The following is an 18,534-nucleotide window of genomic DNA, read 5'->3' as shown; positions in this document are numbered from 1 at the left end:
CAGGGAAAGTGAGATGAAAAATGATTTCAGCTCTTAACATGAATGGAGGGAAAAGGTGGCTCATGGTGACTCCCAATGTAAGATGAGACAAAGGAGTCAGATCCTGAGTGATGTGGGGGCAAGTAAGGGAAAGAGAGGCACTCTGTCACTCCCTCAACCCATATGCTTTCATAAAAGGCTTTCTCTGTGCCTGGCACTGGGCTGGGCCATAAGGGACAAGGACAAAAGTGAAGCGGGTCCTGCCCTTTGGCAGCTTCTGTCCTATCAGGGAAGATGGCATGTCCTGAATAAATATAAGGCAAATTAGTAGAGGGGAAAGGTAGGCTCAGGAAAGCCCCCATATAGTCATAGGGCTCCAGGCCAGGCACTAGGCTGCTGTTTGGTAGAGTCCTTAGTACCTCCATGTTCTCGGGAGAGCTACTTGGGGGTTGAGAACGAGTCTGCTGTCTTCTCCCTATGGCTAAAGGGAAAAGAAGGGGGAGGCTCGTGGGATTCAGAGCTAGGAGGGCCGCTGGAAATCACCACTTCGTATGCCTCATTTTCAGATGAAGAGAGGTAGCTAATGAAGGAAAACTTTCTTGGACTGAGCATATTTGTTATAAGGATTTTGTTTTTCTTTGTAACTGAGAGGGGGGGGATGGGAGAGAAAATGAATGCTTGTTAATTAAAAAAAAAGTTACATAAAACCCTCCAAACTTTGTCTTTCTCCTTCTATCTCTTCCTTTCTCCAGACACACACACACAAGCACATACACAGACATACCCAGACACACACACTCACACACACACACAGACACAGAGACACAGACACAGACATACAGACAGACAGATACACACACACACACATACAGCTGAGGCTGAGAGCACGGAAACATCAGGCTTAAGGCCAGACCATCGTCCCAGATGCTCAGTTAAGAATCCACACTACAAGTCTGAGTGTTCCTCTGGTCTCTGCTTGGAGACCTCCATGGGTGAGCTGGAATCTGCTGCCTCCCAGGGTAGGCCCTTCAATTTTGAGGAATGGTGTCCTCCCATGGAGCCACGTTGGGCCTCTTGGCAAGTTCCAGGCACCGTTCCCAGGCCTGTTCCTGGGAGGATGAGCCTAGTCCCCCTTTCATAGGTGAGTGCTTCAGATTTTAAGGCCACCATGACCTTCCCAGGCTGAACTTGCCCGGTTCCTCCCCTGACCCTCACAGGGTATGGTCTCCTGTTCCTTACATCCTTCTTAGCAGTGGGGTTAAGATTCAAACCCAACGATCCCTGCTCTCAATCCAAAAGGAGAGATTTGTTCTCAAGACGCAGGAGGAGGCACATTTTTGCACATGGCCAGTATGGAAGTTTATTTTGCTTCACTGTGGCTATTTATTACAGAGTTTTGTCCTGGCCCACCATTTTTCTTTTCCATAGAAGAGATGAGAAGGAGAGAAAATAATTACTTGTCAAGTGAAAAAAAAAGATTTTTTTTAAAAGGAGACACCGGTACCAAAGGCCGTCTTCCAAACTCACCCACATCCTGCTCATGTCACTCAATTCATTTTTGTATCTCAAGGAGTCTTTCAGGACCTGGGGAGAAGAGAAAGGGCTTGTAAAGTGAGGAGGGCAGTAGGTATTTGGGAAGGGAGAGGAAGGAAGGTGGATATGCAGAGCTGGCAAGGACAAGGGGAAGAGGACAAAAAAGAGCAGGCCACAGTGAAGCCGGTGGAGGCTCTCAGGATGGAGAGCTGACTGTCTCCCTCTCGGCCCTGGGCCCAGGCCCCGGTGACTCACGTTGGGATGTCCATCCCGGAGGAGTTTGTGGAACACGTGGCAAAACTTCCAGCAGAGAACGGCATTGCTGGAGAGAGGCAGACGGTTTACCACTGACCAGAAGGTCTGCGCGCCTTTCTCATGGTGGGTTCCCAGGATGCATGGTGAGGGAGGCGTTAAGGAGAAGATGAACATGCATCCATGGCACAGGCAGGGAGACTCTCAGGGCCCAGAGGCTTCGAAGGCCCTTGGTTGTGAAGGGTCATGGGGCCACCACAGCCCGCATCAGGGCACTCAGCTCCTCCATCACTTCTTATACTCCCAAACACCTCCTTCTGCAGGTCCCACCCACAGGAGGCCTTTGATTTACTCCCTTGGATTCTGCTTTCCAGCCAAGGCCCAGGCAGCCTTCCTTCCTTCCTACTAAGCCAATGGGCTCCTGGGGTCTCAGTTCTTCTGTCGAACCTTCTCCATTCATGTGAGCAGAGCTTACAACATTGCCTGTCCTGTCTGTACACAGGACGCCTGTGGCGCCCCTTCCTTACAAGCACTTACAGGGCCAGCTGTGGTCTGCTGCCCTGCTCCTGCACTACACAATGTCATTCACAATGACATCAACATCACTGTCCATCCTTACCTCATGACCCTTTACTGTATCTGCTCTAGGCCAACTCCAGGTCTTTGATCCACAGAATTAGATAACTGATAAAGGTCTTTGGATGCTGCTGCTGCTGCTGATCCTAGCTAAAAGTACTCATATCTTTGGACAAGGAGGAATCAAGGATCACTAACTTAGAAATAATACAATGCAGGCCTTTCCTTTTAGAGATAAGGAAGCACAGGCCCAGAGAAGTCAGATTAAGCCTCTTGCTCAAGGTCATTTAGGGAGAAATTAGCACAGGTGGTATTCAAAGTCACACCTTCTAAGTCTAAATCCAATGTCCTTGCCACTTCTGGCCCAGGAAGGCCCACTCAAGCATGTGAACTTTTAATTTGATGGACCGGCCCTGCTGCTGCTCCCCTGTGGGTGCCCATCACAGCGGGACACTCCCTCCCCCAGACCACGTCCCTGGAACCTCTGGTGCCCCTGGATCCAGATATCTGCTATTTCCAGAGAACACAGGCCCTAAAGTGGGGCAGACAAGGCCAAGACCCTGGCTGGGATGTTCTCCACAAACACAGAACAGTTAACTTTTAAGTCCTTGGTTTGATGTCATGATCATCTGATTCTTCCAAAGGCAGAAGAAACTGTGAGGGAAACATCCCTCCTGGGTCTGACTTCTGACCAACAAGGAGGAAAGGGCTGCAGAGTGTCCTCTTCCATGAGTACTGACCAGCAGCACGGAGGGCTCCAGCGCAGTGGCCAGTGTGAAGCAGGATTCCCACAGACTGCCACCACCCTCAGCTTCCCCAGGGGCAGAGATCACAGGCCAGCACAGCCTTGAGCTGCTTGGGAGCTTGGGTTTTAGAATTGATTTCCTTTGTAACCCCATGTATTTTATTTTATGTATTTAAAGACTATTTGGATAAGAGGTCCATGGGCTTCAAAAGAAGGCCAAAGGCATCCACAACACTGAAAAAAAGGTTAAGGATGCTGGCTATGGGACTTTTCTATCAGTATCATCTATCTATCTATTTATCATCTCTCTGTCAGCTACCCATCTCATCTATTTCTTTATCTTATGTTTCATCTATCTCCATCCATCCATCCATCCATCCATCCATCCATCCATCCATCCATCCATCCATCCATCCATCCATCTTTATCTTGGGATAGACTCTACAAATGAACATTTACTGAGGCCCAGAGCTCAGTAGAAGGAGAGTGAGCTAGATTGTTTTTGGGTAACTTCAAAGTCTTTTAAATTATTTTGTAAAAGTCCAGGGTCTCTTAGAAACCTTGGGCTTTTCTCTGAAACAAAGGTCTATCTTCTCATTTCATTCCTCTGTTGGGGTTAGATGGCTGTGAGTCACAGGACATTAGACTGGCTGAAGAACTGAAAATGATCATTACCCAGAGGGCAATGGAGAGGGGCATGGGTGGCAGGGAGGGCATCATCTACCGCTCTCCTCCACCCCAGGGTTTTTGTGAGGCTCAAATGAGACCATATTTGTAAACCGATTTTCAAACCTGAAAGCGATTTATAAATGCTAGTTATTATTAGGAAGTGGTATATGAGACACCATCAAAGAAACGTGGGAGTGAAACAGAAGACGGGCTATTGCCATGGCCTGGGAATAGGGACCCTCATGGCTTGGTCTGGGTGAGGAAGAGCCTTTCTGTGGCAGGAGGGAAAGCAGAGGCCTGTCCTGGCACATGAGAAGGAAGGGCTTGCTTATGGTCCATGAATAAGGGATAACTAGGGGGTAGTCCATATGATAGACCAGGATAGAGTGTGAGGAAGGCCTCTACCATGCTGGGTAGATCTCCCACCACCACGATGAATGATGGGAAGACATGGTCAAGTTGTATGGGACGGACAGGCGTGGATGGGATGAGATCTGCATCTTGGAGAGAAGGCCCACATCAGTGAGATCCCAGGTCCATTTGAGTATTTTTTTTTTTTTGCTTTGGGGTTAAGTGACTTGCACAAGGTCACACAGATAGTTTTTGTGTTACGTGTCTGAGGCCAGATTTGAACTCAGGTCCTCCTTTCTCCAGGGCCGGTGCACTATTCACTGAGCAACTTAGCCGCCCCATCCATTTGAGTATTTGAAAGTCAGGTGGATGATGAATTAAGTTTGCTCTGCTTGACCTGAGAGGACAGGAATGCTATTGATGGTTATGCTTGGGGAGACGGCTGCTTGGGAGGCGGAAGGTCTCCGGTGGAGGCTGGGTAGCACCTGGCTGGGGGAGGTCTCAGAGGGGGTACAGGTCGCACTAGAAAGCTCCAAGATCTGTGATTGTTCTTTTCTTAGCTAAGTCAGGAGGCTTTTCCTCCCTCGTCACAATTCAGGAAGGTCTGATGCGGGGACTGGAGCCTATTGGACACATTCCCTCCTGGTGGGGCCTGGTGGGCCTCGTAACAGCAACAGTGATGTCATCACTTGCCTTACTCCTCCCTGGGCCCCAGCTCTGTTCTGTCCGCCCCTTCTGAGCCCTTCTGTGTTGGTTCAGCCTCTCAGGCGACCTCCTTTTGTTTCCTGAGGGCTGCTGTGTCTCTCCTGAGCTCTACCTTGTGGACACGCCCCCGAGACTTCCATGTGCCAGGGATGCCGTTTCACCACGTGGATGCTGGCAAGCACTCCCCGCACCTCTGCCCACTTTGCGGGAGCCTCCATATGCGCCCTCTCAAGCCATCCCCTCCCTTAAGTAGACCTGGATGTCCACTCGCCATTTGGAAGGACTGGAGATCACTTAAGTTGAAGCATCCAGTGGGCTTTTAGCCTTCTTGTCCTATGGGGCAAAGATCTTCAAGGGAGCTACAAGCTGCTGGCTCTGCCAAGTGTGTGGCCAGCATGGTCAAACTGAAGGACAAAGGCAGGGTGGGAGAGCTCACCCTGGGCCCAGGGCCTTGAAAATGTGGCCAGGCATTTCTTCTGGGCTCTAAACAATCCAAGGGAAAGTTCTTTAAAATCTCTCCAGAGTCAGGGATAGGGTGGAAAGCAAATGCCAGGATACCCAGGATCATCTATCTGTAAATTGGGGCAGGGGAATCACATCAGAACCTCTAAGGTTTCTCTCTACATTTAGCCTTCTCTTCTCCATGAGCCAAGAATCTGCTTATACCCCAACACTGAGGTGCTTTAAGCCTGGCAGGGACTAGATCCAATGACAGGAAGGCCCCTCCCCTGCTTCACAGCCCCCAAACCAGGCAGGGGGTCTCCAGGCAGAATGCCCCTCCCCCACCTCACAGCCCCCAAACCAGGCAGGGGGTCTCCAGGCAGCAGGCCCCTCCCCCACCTCACAGCCCCCAAACCTGGCAGGGGGTCTCCAGTCAGCAGGCTCCATCCCCTACCACATAGCCCCCCCAAACCAGGCAAAAAGCCCTTCCCCTGCCACATAGTTCCTCCAAACCAGGCAGGGGATCTCCAAGCAGCAGGCCCCTCCTCTACCACATAGCCCCCCCCCCCAAACCAGGCAGGGGGTCTCCAGGCAGAATGCCCCTCTCCTGCTACCACTTCCCACAGGTGGACCCCCTGCAGGGTCCCCTCTATTCGGGCAACGTCCAAAAGGATATTCCTGGCATGTTTTTCCTTCACAGCCACTTCCTGGGTATTAATAGCTTTATTGATGCTGACCGTCTGAAAAACAAACAGCAGAGAAGGGGGGTGAGATGAATCAGCCAGAGAGTGGCCTTCAAGCTCCCCAGCCCCCGCTCCCTGTCCTCTGCACCCTCCCCAGACCCCCCTCCCCTGGAGCTGGGCCCCCCCCACCCCCCCCCCCCCCCCCCCCCCCTCTGTACCCCCCCAGACCAGAGAGTGGCCTTCAAGCTCCCCAGCCCCACCCCGCTCCCTGTCCTCTGCACCCCGCCCTGACCTCGCTCCCCTGGCCCTGGGCCCCCCCAGACCCCGCTCCCTGTCCTCTGCACCCCCCCCACCCCGACCTCGCTCCCCTGACCCTGGGCCCCTTTCCAGGGCCAGCCCCCAGTGGGAGCTAGGCTGGGGGGGCTGGGCTCCCAGGCCAGCTGGCTCTGGCTCCCGGGAGGGATTTACTGCCGGCCTCTTGTTAGACTCAGCTGCTGCCCCTGGGCTGCCACTCATTCACTGGGCACAACAACACAGCGATTAAAAAGGGCCACAAAGAGAATCTTTTCATTCTTGAGGGAAACATTATTTCTCTGGGGGCAGAAGGAAGAGGCAGGAAGGGCGGGGGGAGCTGCTCCCCCTCCGTCTGCCCTAGGCAGTCTGGGAGCTGCTCATTTATGGCAGACGGAGCCTATCTGTCCACCCGCCAGGCCACCCCTTCCTTCGAGTGGAGCTGCTGCTTCAAGGAAGTCTTCCCTGACTGACCCTGTCTAGCTGGCTTTGGTCATTCCCATTTGCTTGGTCAAAACAGAGTCCACAATGTCAGAAGTATCCACAAGACAATGTTTTAATGCACTGATCACTTCCTTTCTGGCCCCTTCTGATTTACTACATCATGGTGCATCCTGGCCCTCAGAGGCCAGCTGGCCCAGCACTGGCTTTACAGATAAGGAAACTGAGGCCCAAGGTCACAGTGTCCAGGACGGGAGCAGAGCCAGCTGTGGAGACAATGGTGGAGGCTTGGTCTTGCCTTCTTTCTTATGCCCAGCCCTGGGCATTCACCAGCCACAGTGGACCCACAGACTCTTTGGTTGGTGGCTATGACTTTGTGGCAACGTTGAGTTTGAGACACATGGGTATTTTTATTTCCTTTTCAGTACAACCTTACACAGTGAACTCACAGAAATGAAATCACCAGGCCAATGGGTGTGACTTATGACTATTAATTGTACTGAGAGCCAGCCTCAGCATCGGGGAGACCTGAGTTCAAATCCTGCCTCTGACATAGGCTGGCTGTGTGACCCTGGGCAAGTCACTTAGATCAGGTTTCAAGCATTAAGCACTTACAATATGCCAGTGCCTAGAAGGTGCCTAATAGATGCTTGTTGACCTCCCAACCACTGTAATGTAACCTATCCCTATCAGTTTCCTTGTTTGTAAAAATGGGGATGATAAGAGTACCCCCCCACCCCCACCCGCCACTGGCTGCTGTAAGGATCAGAGGAGATGCCATTGGTAAAGTGCTCTCTGAATCGCAAAGAGCCATTTACGTGTGAGCTCTTTCTTGTTAGGATACAAAGATTTATTCAGCCATCCCCTAGTCACCGGACAGGAAAGCTGCTTCTCATGGTGTATTTTCTTCCCCCAATAAAGTCACTTTGGATGTTCTTGCGTAGATGAGCCCTTTCCCCTTGAGTGGCATCCTTAGGACAGATGGACAGCTGGGCTTGCTGGTCCAAGGAGACGATCAGACTGTCTCTCTCATGTCCTGCCAGACTGTTCTTCCCCAACCTAGAGGTCACTGACAGGGTCAGTGGACGGAGAGGGCCTGTTTCCCTGCAGTCCTGCCATAATTGAATTTTATCCCTTTTTAAAAAGCTTTTTGGGGCCAATTTGCTGCTTTTCCTGACTCTCCCTGCCCACAAAGATCTCGCATTTCTCTGAACTTTGAGACTTGAACACTTGGTATCTCAGTCCCTCCTCCCCAAAGAGATTAGTTAGGGTTCTCCATGGTAGAGGTTCTCTCCACCCACAACTCCAGGTACACTTGGGTCTACTGATTGTTAGTCCATGAGGTGCATGGCCCATCCTTCACCTTCAGGCCCCCCTGCTGCCTCCCAAACTAAGGAAAGAGCTGAGCTCTGAAGGCACCCAGGGCCAGCCAGTGAGAAGGGGGAGCCTGGTGGTCTCACAGCTGATTGTCTTGCCTCTGGAAAACTGGGGCTAGAGAACATCCCCCCCACCCCCCAAGACTTGCTGTTCCCAGTGTTTTCCTGGAGTCATGGAAGCCTGAGACTATACAGTGTTTCCCCTGAAAGAGCAGTATTGTACACAGCTTCCTGACCCAGCCCTTCTGTACCAGGCTGGTTCCGGAGGGCCAATTATCAGCAGCCACACACAGGAAGGCCGTCTTTCTCTTGGGCAGCCCTCCTACTCCCATCCTTTTCCCCCTTGAGGCAGCTTAGACGGGTCTGCAGCCAGAGGCGGAAAAATCACTCCACTGTTTTCCTATGGGAAGCAGGGCATGGGCCCTGCCCACTTGGTGCCAGCTGGGTTCTACCCAGTCACGAACACAGCTCTTGGCCAGGGCCCAACACTAGGGCTGCCTCCTGCATGCCCAGGGCCAGGCTGGTTCATTAAGGCTCCAGGGCATGGGGTGAGCAGAGGGGAAACAGGCTATAATAGGGCCTTATGCAGGGGTCACTTCAGTCCTGAGGGCCAATGAGTAGTTTAGAAAAAATTACTGGCAGGTGCCAGTGAGAAATGGAGAAAGAAGAAAAAGAAGGAAGAAGCAAGGAGAGAGGCAGACAAGACAGAGTTGGGAAGAGAGAGAGAGAGACAGAGAGAGAGAGAGAGGGAGGGAGGGAGGGAGAGAGAAAGGGAGGGAGAGAGAGAGAGAGAGGGAGAGAGAGACAGGGAGAGAGAGAGATGTTTCATATGGGGAGGAAGATAGGAGAGAGAAGAGAGGGAGAGGGAGGGAGGGAGGAAGGAAAGAAGAAAGGAGAGAGGGAGACAAGACACAAGGGTGGAAAAAGATACTTTCTAGATAGAGAGGAAAATGGTGGAGGGAGAAAAGAGAGACAGGAGAGAGAGACAGAGAGACAGACAGAGACAGAGAGAGAGAGGAGAGGGAGACACTCTCCATGTGGAGAGGAAGATAGGAGAGCGGGGGAGAGAGAGGGAGAGAGGAAGGAAGGAGAGAGAGAGGAGAGAAAGAGGAGGTAATAAGAAGAGAAAGGTGCCTACAGAGAAAGATCTTCAGCAAGGGCCATCACTGACTGAGACCTGGGAGAAGTGGAATGGAAAGGGTCTTGAATCTGGAGTCAGAACACACTGGCTGAAATAACTGCCATTTCTAGGCCTCAGTTTCCTTTCTGGTAAAAGGAATGGGTTTGACAACATCCCTGCCCAATACTAACACTGGATGATGCCTTGCCCTTCTAAGCTCCACCCCGACATGTCTCAGTCTTATTAGAATTAGTGAGACTTTCTGGCCTCATAAATAGTTCACAGAATCCAAGATCTGTCTGTGTGAGGGACTAAGCAGTCATTTAGCCCCGGGATTCTTGACCCTGTTGGACCTCAGTGTCTGTTGACACACTCTCAGAATAGTGTTTTTAAGAGTATAAAATAAACAGGATTATAAAGGAAGCCAATTATATTGAAAGTTATCTAAATATACACAAAAAGCCCAGAGATACCAGGTTAAGAAGGCCCAATCCATACCTGAAAAAGAAGCTCCATACTAATGTGCCCACTAAGTGGCCTCCAGTTTTCTATTTCTCTATTTTTGGTTGTTTTTTCCTCCCTTCTGCCATCTTTATCTTAAAATCATAGGATCATGGATCTTGAGGTAGAAGGAATCTCAGAGATTATTTAGTCCAACTCCTTTTTTAGAGATGGGGAAACCAAGGCACAGGCAGTAAAGTAACTTGCCTAAAGTCACCAAGGATATGTCAGAGTCAGGATTTGAACGCAGGTCCTCTGACTCTTTCCATGGAAGCACACTTTTTTCAGGGGCCCAAATTTGCAAATCATTTCTTTTCCTTTGAGAGATCCTCAGCTACACTGGCTCATTAATTCATCCATTCATCCATCCATCTCTCAATCAATCAACAAGCATTTATCAAGCTCCTACTGTGTGCTAGGCACTGAGAATACAAATAACAGGGATGTAAACAATGAGATAATCCTAAATTATAGTGTCCATCCTACCTGGGGATGTACTGACAGGTACATACCTTTACTAACAAGACACAAAACTGAGTTGACAGTCCCTGGTCCTACGAGCTTAGAGTGCAGGAAGGGAGACCAGGCAAGATGTCAAGGTCCTGAACCCTTCTACTCGCCTACCTCCCTTTGGCACCGCTCTGTCCCCTGCCTTCAAGGGGCTGGGTCCCTTCTGCCCCCACAGAAGAGCTGGGAGTCCTCTGGACCTTAATACCTAGATGCCAAATATAGGAGAAAAGCCAATTCTGGACCTCTCAGGCCTCCCCCCATGACAGTGGCTGGCCCTTGGGCAATTCAAGCTCCCCTTGCTCAGCTTCCCCCAGAACCAGCCTCCCCAGAGCCACAGAGGAAGAGTCAGTTCCTTAGACAATTCCCCTTCCCCAGGAACTTGGCTGGGAGCCTGACTGGGTTGTAATGTGGTGTCAGAGGTAAGTGCTTCTGGGGCACTTGGCCGGGTCTCTCTAAGGAGATGCTGTCTAGACAGGCTCCTTCCCTCTCAACCAGGCCCAAGTGGTGGGGGGTGTGGCCCGGCCCCAGGGCCCCAACCACGACAGGCCATCTGGGAAAGATCTGGGTTGGTGAGTCTGAACATGTCAAAAGTGAGGACTGCATTTCCCTTACTAACCCATCAATCTTTCTCAACTTCCTCCTGGCCAAAAAAAAAGCCCATGCGGCTTCTTCAACCACATGACAGCCCTCCATTGTGCCCTGCAACCAACACAGGCTTGGCATTATGTCATGTCTTTTCTAGGAAGAGCTTGAAGCAGTATGGGGATACCAAGTCACAGGGAGGGGGAAGAGTGTCCAGCTCTGCTGCTGACCACCTGTGCCACTGGACCTCTCTGGGCCTCAGTTTCCCAATTTGTAAAATGAGACCTCTAAGGTCCCTTCCAGCTCTCTCTCCAATCCTATAATGCTTTCTGCGAGGTTGGGGGGCAGCTCTACCCAGCATAGTCATTGAGAAGCCTCTGTGAAGTGGCCTGCTCTGCCCAGAGAGCTGCCCTGTGGCTTTCTCAGGCTTTGCCTTTTGCCTCCCCTTCCCACTCTCAGCCTGAGCCCTTATCACCACACGCTTCAGTGACTAGAACAGCCTCTCACTGCCCTTTCTGCTTCTAGCTTCTCTCTGTGGGAGTCTACTCAGGGTAGCTGCAAGAGCAGCCTTTTTCAAACACGGCTCTGATTATCCCCGATTCAGAAATCCTAGTTCCGCCTTATTGCTTCCCATTCTGGGGTAGAGGATCTTTGATTTCACCAGTGTGGGGGAGCGTTGATGGGGACACCCCACAAGTGGTTGCAACTTCCTGCCAGGAGTTCCGAGACATTACGTGAGTTGTCCGGGGTCGCACAGTCTGTGTGTGTCAGATAGACTTCGGATTCAGGTCTCCCTGAATACACTGACGACTTTGTCTTTCATTCCCTACCACATGTAACCCAACTCCCGGCGCCATCTTTTCTCTCCTAGGGCAGACACAATATGACATGGGAAAAGAATCCCTGGATTTGGGGTGCTTAGTGCCAATCCTCGACTTGGCATGGTAGAGTGAACACTTTGAGCCAGAAGCTCTTTGCTCAAATTCTATGGCTGCTGATTCCTACGCATGTTACCTTGACCCAGTTCCCCCATTCTTAAAAAGTGGTGGGGCTGGCCCACGCGACATCTAAAGTTCCATCCACTTCCTGATCTGTGATCCTACTTGGGTGGCCATGGCCCAGTCACTTCCAGGACCTTAGCCTCCTGATCTGTAAAGGGAGGGGGTAAAAGAGAAGGCCCAGTCCAGACTGCTGCCCTCCCTACATGTCAGCTCCATACCCACCCCTGGATTCTGACTTGGAAAACCTGGGTTCAAACCTTGGCTTTGATGTTTACTGACTGTTTACCCAAACTCTCTAGACCTCAGTTCACTAGTATGTAAAAGGAGGGTGTTGGACTAGACTAGGTAGCCTCCAATGTCTCTTTCCATTCTAAATCTAGGGCAGGTAGGTGGATAGAATGCTTGGTTTGGTCTCAAGAAGACCTGAGTTCAAATCCTGCCTCAGACACTTACTAGCTGGGCAAGTCACTTAACCTCTGTTTGCCTCAGTGTCCTCATCTGTGAAAGGAGGGAAGGAAGAAGGGAAGCAGAGAAAGTAGTGGTTGAAATGTTCCTAGCCATAGCCAGTTGAAGAAGAATAAAAAAACCCCCCTTAGTGCCTTCTAAAATCACAATGAAAAGTGGGAATTGATTTATAGACAACATGCCTTCTGCCCACTGACACAGATACTGAGGACATCCTAAATACTGGAACACTTGGGGATCCCTGAAGGGCAGCCCTGAGTGTAAAGAGATGGCATGATCTCCTTAACTAGGATTTCTGATGATGCACCTTCAAGGCAGGCTGATGAAAGGGCAGCTGGGGACCCTTAGATGACATCATCCTAGGAATTCTCTGACCAATCCAAACTGGAAATCCACAAAGGGCAGGCCTGGTGTTGGACAGCTTCAGACAGGCCAGGCTGGTTCCGGGGGAGCCAAAGCTTCCTCCCAAGACCACAGGATCTCAGAGCTGGGAGACCCCTCAGATAGCACATGGATGGGAACCTCCATATAACATTCCTGATGGGTCATCACCCAGTCTTTGCTTGAGGACATCTAGTGATATAGAACCCGCTGCCGTTTCAGTTCTGGACAGTGTTGATTATTAGGAAGATCTTTACATTGAGCCTAAATCTGTGTATCTAGAATGTCTACCCACTGCGCCTGCTTCTGCCCCCTCCCCTGGGGCCAAGCAGAACTGGGGAGACCCTCTCCCACATGAAGTACTCTGAAGACATCTCCCACCCTGGACACACTCATTCCACTTTCAAACTTTCTTAAGTACAAAGGTCATTGCATCTACTCCGCGTGGGTGAGCTAAGCCCTGTCAGGCAGAGGTCTCCTAAGGCATCAGCAGAAGGGGCAATGTCTTGGGCCAGAGCTGTCTCCAGAGGTCCTTGAGGCACCAGAGTCCTGATGGGGCAGTCATATACAGTCCCCAGTCCATCCCCTCTGCAGGGCCCAGCAGACAGAATCACAGACTGGTTCAGGGGCAGAAGTAAATGGAATGGAATGTTCTTATGCAATAAAAATGACGAATGTGGGGAATTCAGGGAAATGTGGGAAGATTTGTATGAACTGATGCTAAGTGATGTAAGCAGGACTAGAAAATAATCTGACAGAACACTATAAAAAGCAAAGAGAAAGCCCAAGCGTGGAGTTCCTGGGAAGCAGAGGGCAAAGGGACAAGCAGGACAGAATGTCCCACGCAGAGGGACGAGAGGAGCTTCAAGGGCCATCTAGGCCCCCCCACCTTCATTTTATGGAAGAGGAAATGAAGGTCAAGGGAGACTGAGTGACTTGTCAGATGAGATTGCTTGCATCAGAATATTCTGTGCTGATTTTTTCCCCTTTGTTACAAGAAAGGTTCAATTTGGAATGGGCTATAGATTTTTTTCTTTCAAAAATAACTCTGATATAAAACAAAAAAATCAATAATTTTTTTAAGAAAAAAAAAAGAAAAACCAAAAAGTTACTGGAAAACAGATAAGGCAACATAGCACTGTCCTCTCAGCTTTGAGGCCCAGCACTAAGAAGGCCAACTTTGTGCATGCTCTCAGGCACGGTCACTGTAGTGGAGGGTTTTTGCTTAAATGCTTTTCTTTATCACAAGGGAGGGCTTGATTCTCAAGGGAAAGGACAAATATTTCCAGGAATAACTGTGTTGTAAAATCAACAACAATAACACCCCCCTTTCCTCCATCAATGACACTTAAAAAAAAACCTGGTGAAACGTCTTCATTGAATAGAGGAAACGGAAACCCCCAAAGCTGTCATTTGTTCAAGGTCACACTGTGAGGTGGTGGCAGGGCCGGGAGCAGATCCATATCTTGGGCCCTCCCTTCGATCCCAATCCCTAGTAAGTCTTTTGGGGCCTGCTCTACTCTGTGCTGCATTCTAACGGGAAGGGCAGAGAATTCAGAGGTGGAAGAAGGCTCGGATTCATGTCCCATCTCTGTCCTTGGCCAATCCACACTACTGTCTCACCCACTCTCAGCTCCCCTCTTCATAAAATGAGATCATAATTATATTATCTACTTCACCAGGTTGTGGCCATTTTAGCTGGCCACTGTGTGCAGGTGCTGGGCAAGGTGGGGGATACAAAATATGGATAAAGCACCATGGTCTACCGAGTAAACAGAGTAGTCAGGTGCAGGGGATAGAGTGCCAGGCCTGGAGTCTGGAAGACTCATCTTCCCAAGTCCAAAGCCAGCCTCAGATGCTTCCTAGCTGTGTGACCCTGGGAAAATCACTTAATCCAGTTTGCCTCAGTTTCCTCAACTGTAAAATGAGTTGGAGACGGAAATGGAAAACCACTCCAGTATCTCTGCCAAGGAAACCCCAAATGGGGTCACGGAGAATTGGATACGACTGGAACAGTTTAACAACAAAACCAAGTACACGTTGCTAACTGACTGGATGCCTTCTTGAGGCCTTGGACAACAGGAGCTCTGCAGAGAGCTGTCTCATGGGGTCATAGCTTTAGGCCCTCAGAGGCCTGTGAGGCCAGTTCTCCATTTTACAGATAAGTAAACTGAGGTCCCCAGAGGGACAATGCCCATGCCAAAGGTCACAGAGCAGTAAGACCAGGACTAGAATCTATGGTCTTGGGGTCAGAATTAGATGAGGATGCTGAGGCCAGAGACGGGGAGGCATGTGAGTGGTGAGTGGCTGGGGTGGGATCTGAACCCACATCTTGTGGACCCTCCATCCAACACTCTTCCTACTGGACCATGCAGCTTCCCAGGGCTGGGGCCCCGGTGGTCCCTCAGGCCACAGGAACAACTGAGCTGCTTTTTTGAAGAGTGGAGAAAAAGGCAGGATGGTCTCCCTCTGGGGCTCAGCAGTGGATTTCACCATCTGCGACCACAGCCCCAGCCGGACGTGATGACACTTTCTCAGAAATGACTGAGGTCAGGATTCTCACTTCTGCTTGGTGAGCTGCCCAAGACCTTGTTTCCCCTTGGGGGAGGGAAGGGAGAGCTGGAAGCAAAGGAAGCCAAGGAAGGAAGAGTGTATGTGTGTATGTGTATATGTGTATGTGAGTGTGTATGTGTATATGTGTGTGTGAGTGTGTGTGAAAGTGTGTGACTGCCTGTAGCTGGGGTGGAGGGGGAGGTCCTAGGAAATGACTGATGGGCACCCCCACCCCCTTCCACAAGACTTCCCGCCATGATCACTAATCTTCCTTCCTCTCACTATAGAGGAAGGGCTATCCCTGATCTTCAAGCCCCTCACTTCACAGGCTCAGTGTAGTTAACTGATTTGCCCAGGTAGTGAGTGATATAGGTGGGATTTGAACCTGGCTCCTCTGATTCCATTCCATTTATCTTTCCACTGGACCATGCCGTCTCTCTTCTGTAGAACTAAACCCCACCTAGCCCTAGGTCCCATTCCTCCCTGACTCTCATAGGATCTTAGTTCAGCAGCCCCTCCCTCTAATCAAGCAGCCCTACTATGTGCCATACATTGTGTGAGGGGCTGGACATACCCATCTAAAGAGTGAAATAACCCCTTCTCCCAACGAGCTTCTGTCCTAATGGGGATGTGGACCAGGGCATAGAAAATGTATACAGCATCAGTATGAAACGACAAAGGACATATGTCTCTACTTACACCAAGTCCTTAAGTACAGGGTAGTTTGGGAGGGAGGGCACCAGCAGCTGTGTCTTAAAACAGCAGAGGCTGTGCCTTTTCCAGGGAATTATTGACTTCCATTGTGTTGATTTCTAAGCTACCCTAGTGCAAAAGCATCAATGTGTCCACACACACACACCCCTCTCTCTCTCATCCCCACACAGAGATCTGTTGCTTAAGTCACAGGATGCCTTTTGGGGTGGAGGAAAGGGGATCAGCAGTCTTGCTGCTCACTAGAACATATCAGGGTGACCAATGGGGTCCTCTCAGCAGGGGTCCAGGGGCATGTCCAGCTCCCCAGGAGGTTCCCAGTCCAGCAAGCAGGGCTCCCCTTGAGTGCTCTCTGTGTTCCATATGTGAAAAGAGTCATTCTACCTATTCACCGGATAAGGGTAAGACTCACCCCTCTCCTTCCATCTAAAGGGAGTTTTCCTGCCACGTCCATTGGCAGCGCCCAGGACCTCCCTTGAGGGCTCAGTGACCCCTAAAGGCCTTTCCAACATGAGGCATCTCTGAGATTCGAAGGCAGCTGGGAGTCTGAGCCTTCCAAGCACTGCCCCCACCTTTCTGAGCCTGAGTCTATGACTGACCCTGGGAAGGCCTGCCCCCATGGGGATCTTTATGGGGATCCAATGAGATAAGGCGCTTTGGGAGCTCTAAAGCTTTATGCATACAATTATCATTACCTCCCCCTCAATCAGATACCCCTATGATCTCATCAACGAGTCACAGATGGAAATTAAGCAGCTGGGATGCCACTTCTTCCGGGAAGCTTTTTTTGGAGCTCGCTTGTTTGCGAGGCAGGATGCAAGAAAGCTAACTCTGCATTCACAAGTCCTGGGTTCAAACCCTAACCACCTGTATGATCCTGCGCCTCAGTTTCCTCCTCTGTAAAATGAGGGGTTTGGGCTTGATGGCCAGTCATTTGTGTACACGGCCTATGAAAGGATAAGGTCAGGGCTTGAGGGGCTGCTCACACCCCTGCCCCAGCAGACATACTCCAAATACCTTCACCAGGTCCCTCCTGCTTGGTTATCTCTGCCACCTTCTTACTCTCCCCCTCCTGCCCCTCACTCCCAAGCCCCACAAATCCAGTCTTGTTAGGACCTTAGAGAAAGGGCTTTGAAAGCACCCAGAGCCTCTTGTCTATTTTGGGCCAATCATCAAGTTACTATGTTTTGTTTTGGGACTGGACCTTTAATTTCATTAATATGGGGAACTCCCACAGAGGAAAGCCCCTCCACCGAAGAATGTTGCTGATGATGCCACAATTTATCACCCTAGAGAGCCCAAGTGACTCTGCCAGGGTCACACAACTGATATGTGTTAAAGGCGGCATTTAGACCCAAGTGTCCTTGACTCCAAGGCCATCACCAGACAGCTCCTATTATGCACGTGGCAGGTGTTTCCTGAACAACTGTCAAATGGGATTAACATCTTCTGGGGATCATAAGGGCAGAAGCTTCTGCATGAGCTCTGGGTAATCCAGGGAAGGCTGGCAGACCCCGACACCCTCATCAGCTCTGTGCAATGCTAACAGGATGGGCCAAGTGCTCAGAACCCTGAAAAGATGCACTGAGGGCTGGCAGCAGACAGACCAGTGGGCCAGGGATGACTGAGCAACCCCCGTGAGGAACCAGAGAGCCACGAATGCTTTTTGGCTCCAACAGGCCCAAGAGGTGGCATTAGCAACAGTGAAGGGCTCTGTAACTAGGGCCTGAAGGTGACAAACTGGGGACCAATCTTCCTGGGTGCTCAGGGACATGGGCCAGGCTTTCCTCCCCACCCCCACCTCCAGATCAACATCTCCCAATACCCCCAATTCAACACCACAGATGATACACGGAGAGAGAACTAGTTGGGGTCAGTGAGAAAGCCATGTGCCACCTGTTCTTTCCAAAGATACTATACCAGAGAACTGCAACAGAGGACAGCAGAGGCAGAGACCTTAATATGAGCTCTTCAGTAAGTTCCATAGCTATTGGCCCCAAACGAAGGGGCCCAAGTGACCTAAACAGAGACACCTGACCGCTAAGGAAGTGACTTCTCAGCTCATTTTCCCCCTAAGCCATGACTGTGTCATAGGATTACACATAGGAAAAACCTTAGAGACCACTTGGTCTAACTCCTTCATTTTATGGATGAAGAGAGGCTAAAGAGGGAGTGACCTGCCCAAAGTCATAGAGGTACCAACTGTCAATGGCGGGATTTGAACCTGGGTGCTCTGAGCCTTGGCTCTTTCCATTATACAAAGCTACTTCTCTCTATCTAGTTGTTCCTGTATGTGTGATAGCGGGACTTTCTGGTGACTGCGGCCATATCTATCACGAGAGCTGAAAACAACGCACAAATACTTTCTAGAGCTGGATTTTTGACCCTCTAAGTATATCAAAGCCTTGTGCAGCTTCGTTCAGAAGCAGATTGCTGGGCTCTTGCTCTGTTCTACTGAAAGTACTGAAGGAAATGCTTCCTTCATTCCCCCAGTTGTCTCTTCCCTACCTCTGCTCCCCATCTCATCTTCACCCCTACTTCACTCTCAGCCAAGCAAATCCATCCATCCACCCATCCACCCATCCACCCATCCATCCATCCAACCATCCACCTATCCATCTATCCATCCATCCATCCATCCATCCATCCATCCATCCATCCATCCATC

At 50.5% G+C, this 18,534-nt stretch overlaps 1 protein-coding gene across 2 annotated transcripts in view; it reads right to left on the bottom strand.

Moving 5' to 3' along the window:
* HIP1 (huntingtin interacting protein 1) overlaps positions 1-18,534 on the bottom strand; it is a 131,772-nt gene that overhangs the window by 45,834 nt on the left and 67,404 nt on the right. For both annotated transcript variants that reach the window (XM_069089468.1, XM_069089470.1), the window contains exons 2-4: positions 5,928-5,991; positions 1,768-1,910; positions 1,507-1,563 (exon numbers count right to left, since the gene is read on the bottom strand). In XM_069089468.1, the coding sequence (XP_068945569.1) occupies positions 1,507-1,563; positions 1,768-1,910; positions 5,928-5,991 (264 nt within the window). The remainder of the gene's footprint in view (positions 1-1,506; positions 1,564-1,767; positions 1,911-5,927; positions 5,992-18,534) is intronic.

This window comes from Petaurus breviceps, unplaced genomic scaffold, assembly GCF_028583685.1.
Source record: "Petaurus breviceps papuanus isolate PSGF00001 unplaced genomic scaffold, PetGlider_PUasm1.0 186, whole genome shotgun sequence".
Taxonomy (NCBI): domain Eukaryota; kingdom Metazoa; phylum Chordata; class Mammalia; order Diprotodontia; family Petauridae; genus Petaurus; species Petaurus breviceps.
Note: the sequence above shows the minus strand (reverse complement) of the source record. Positions and strands in the feature narration are given on the sequence as shown.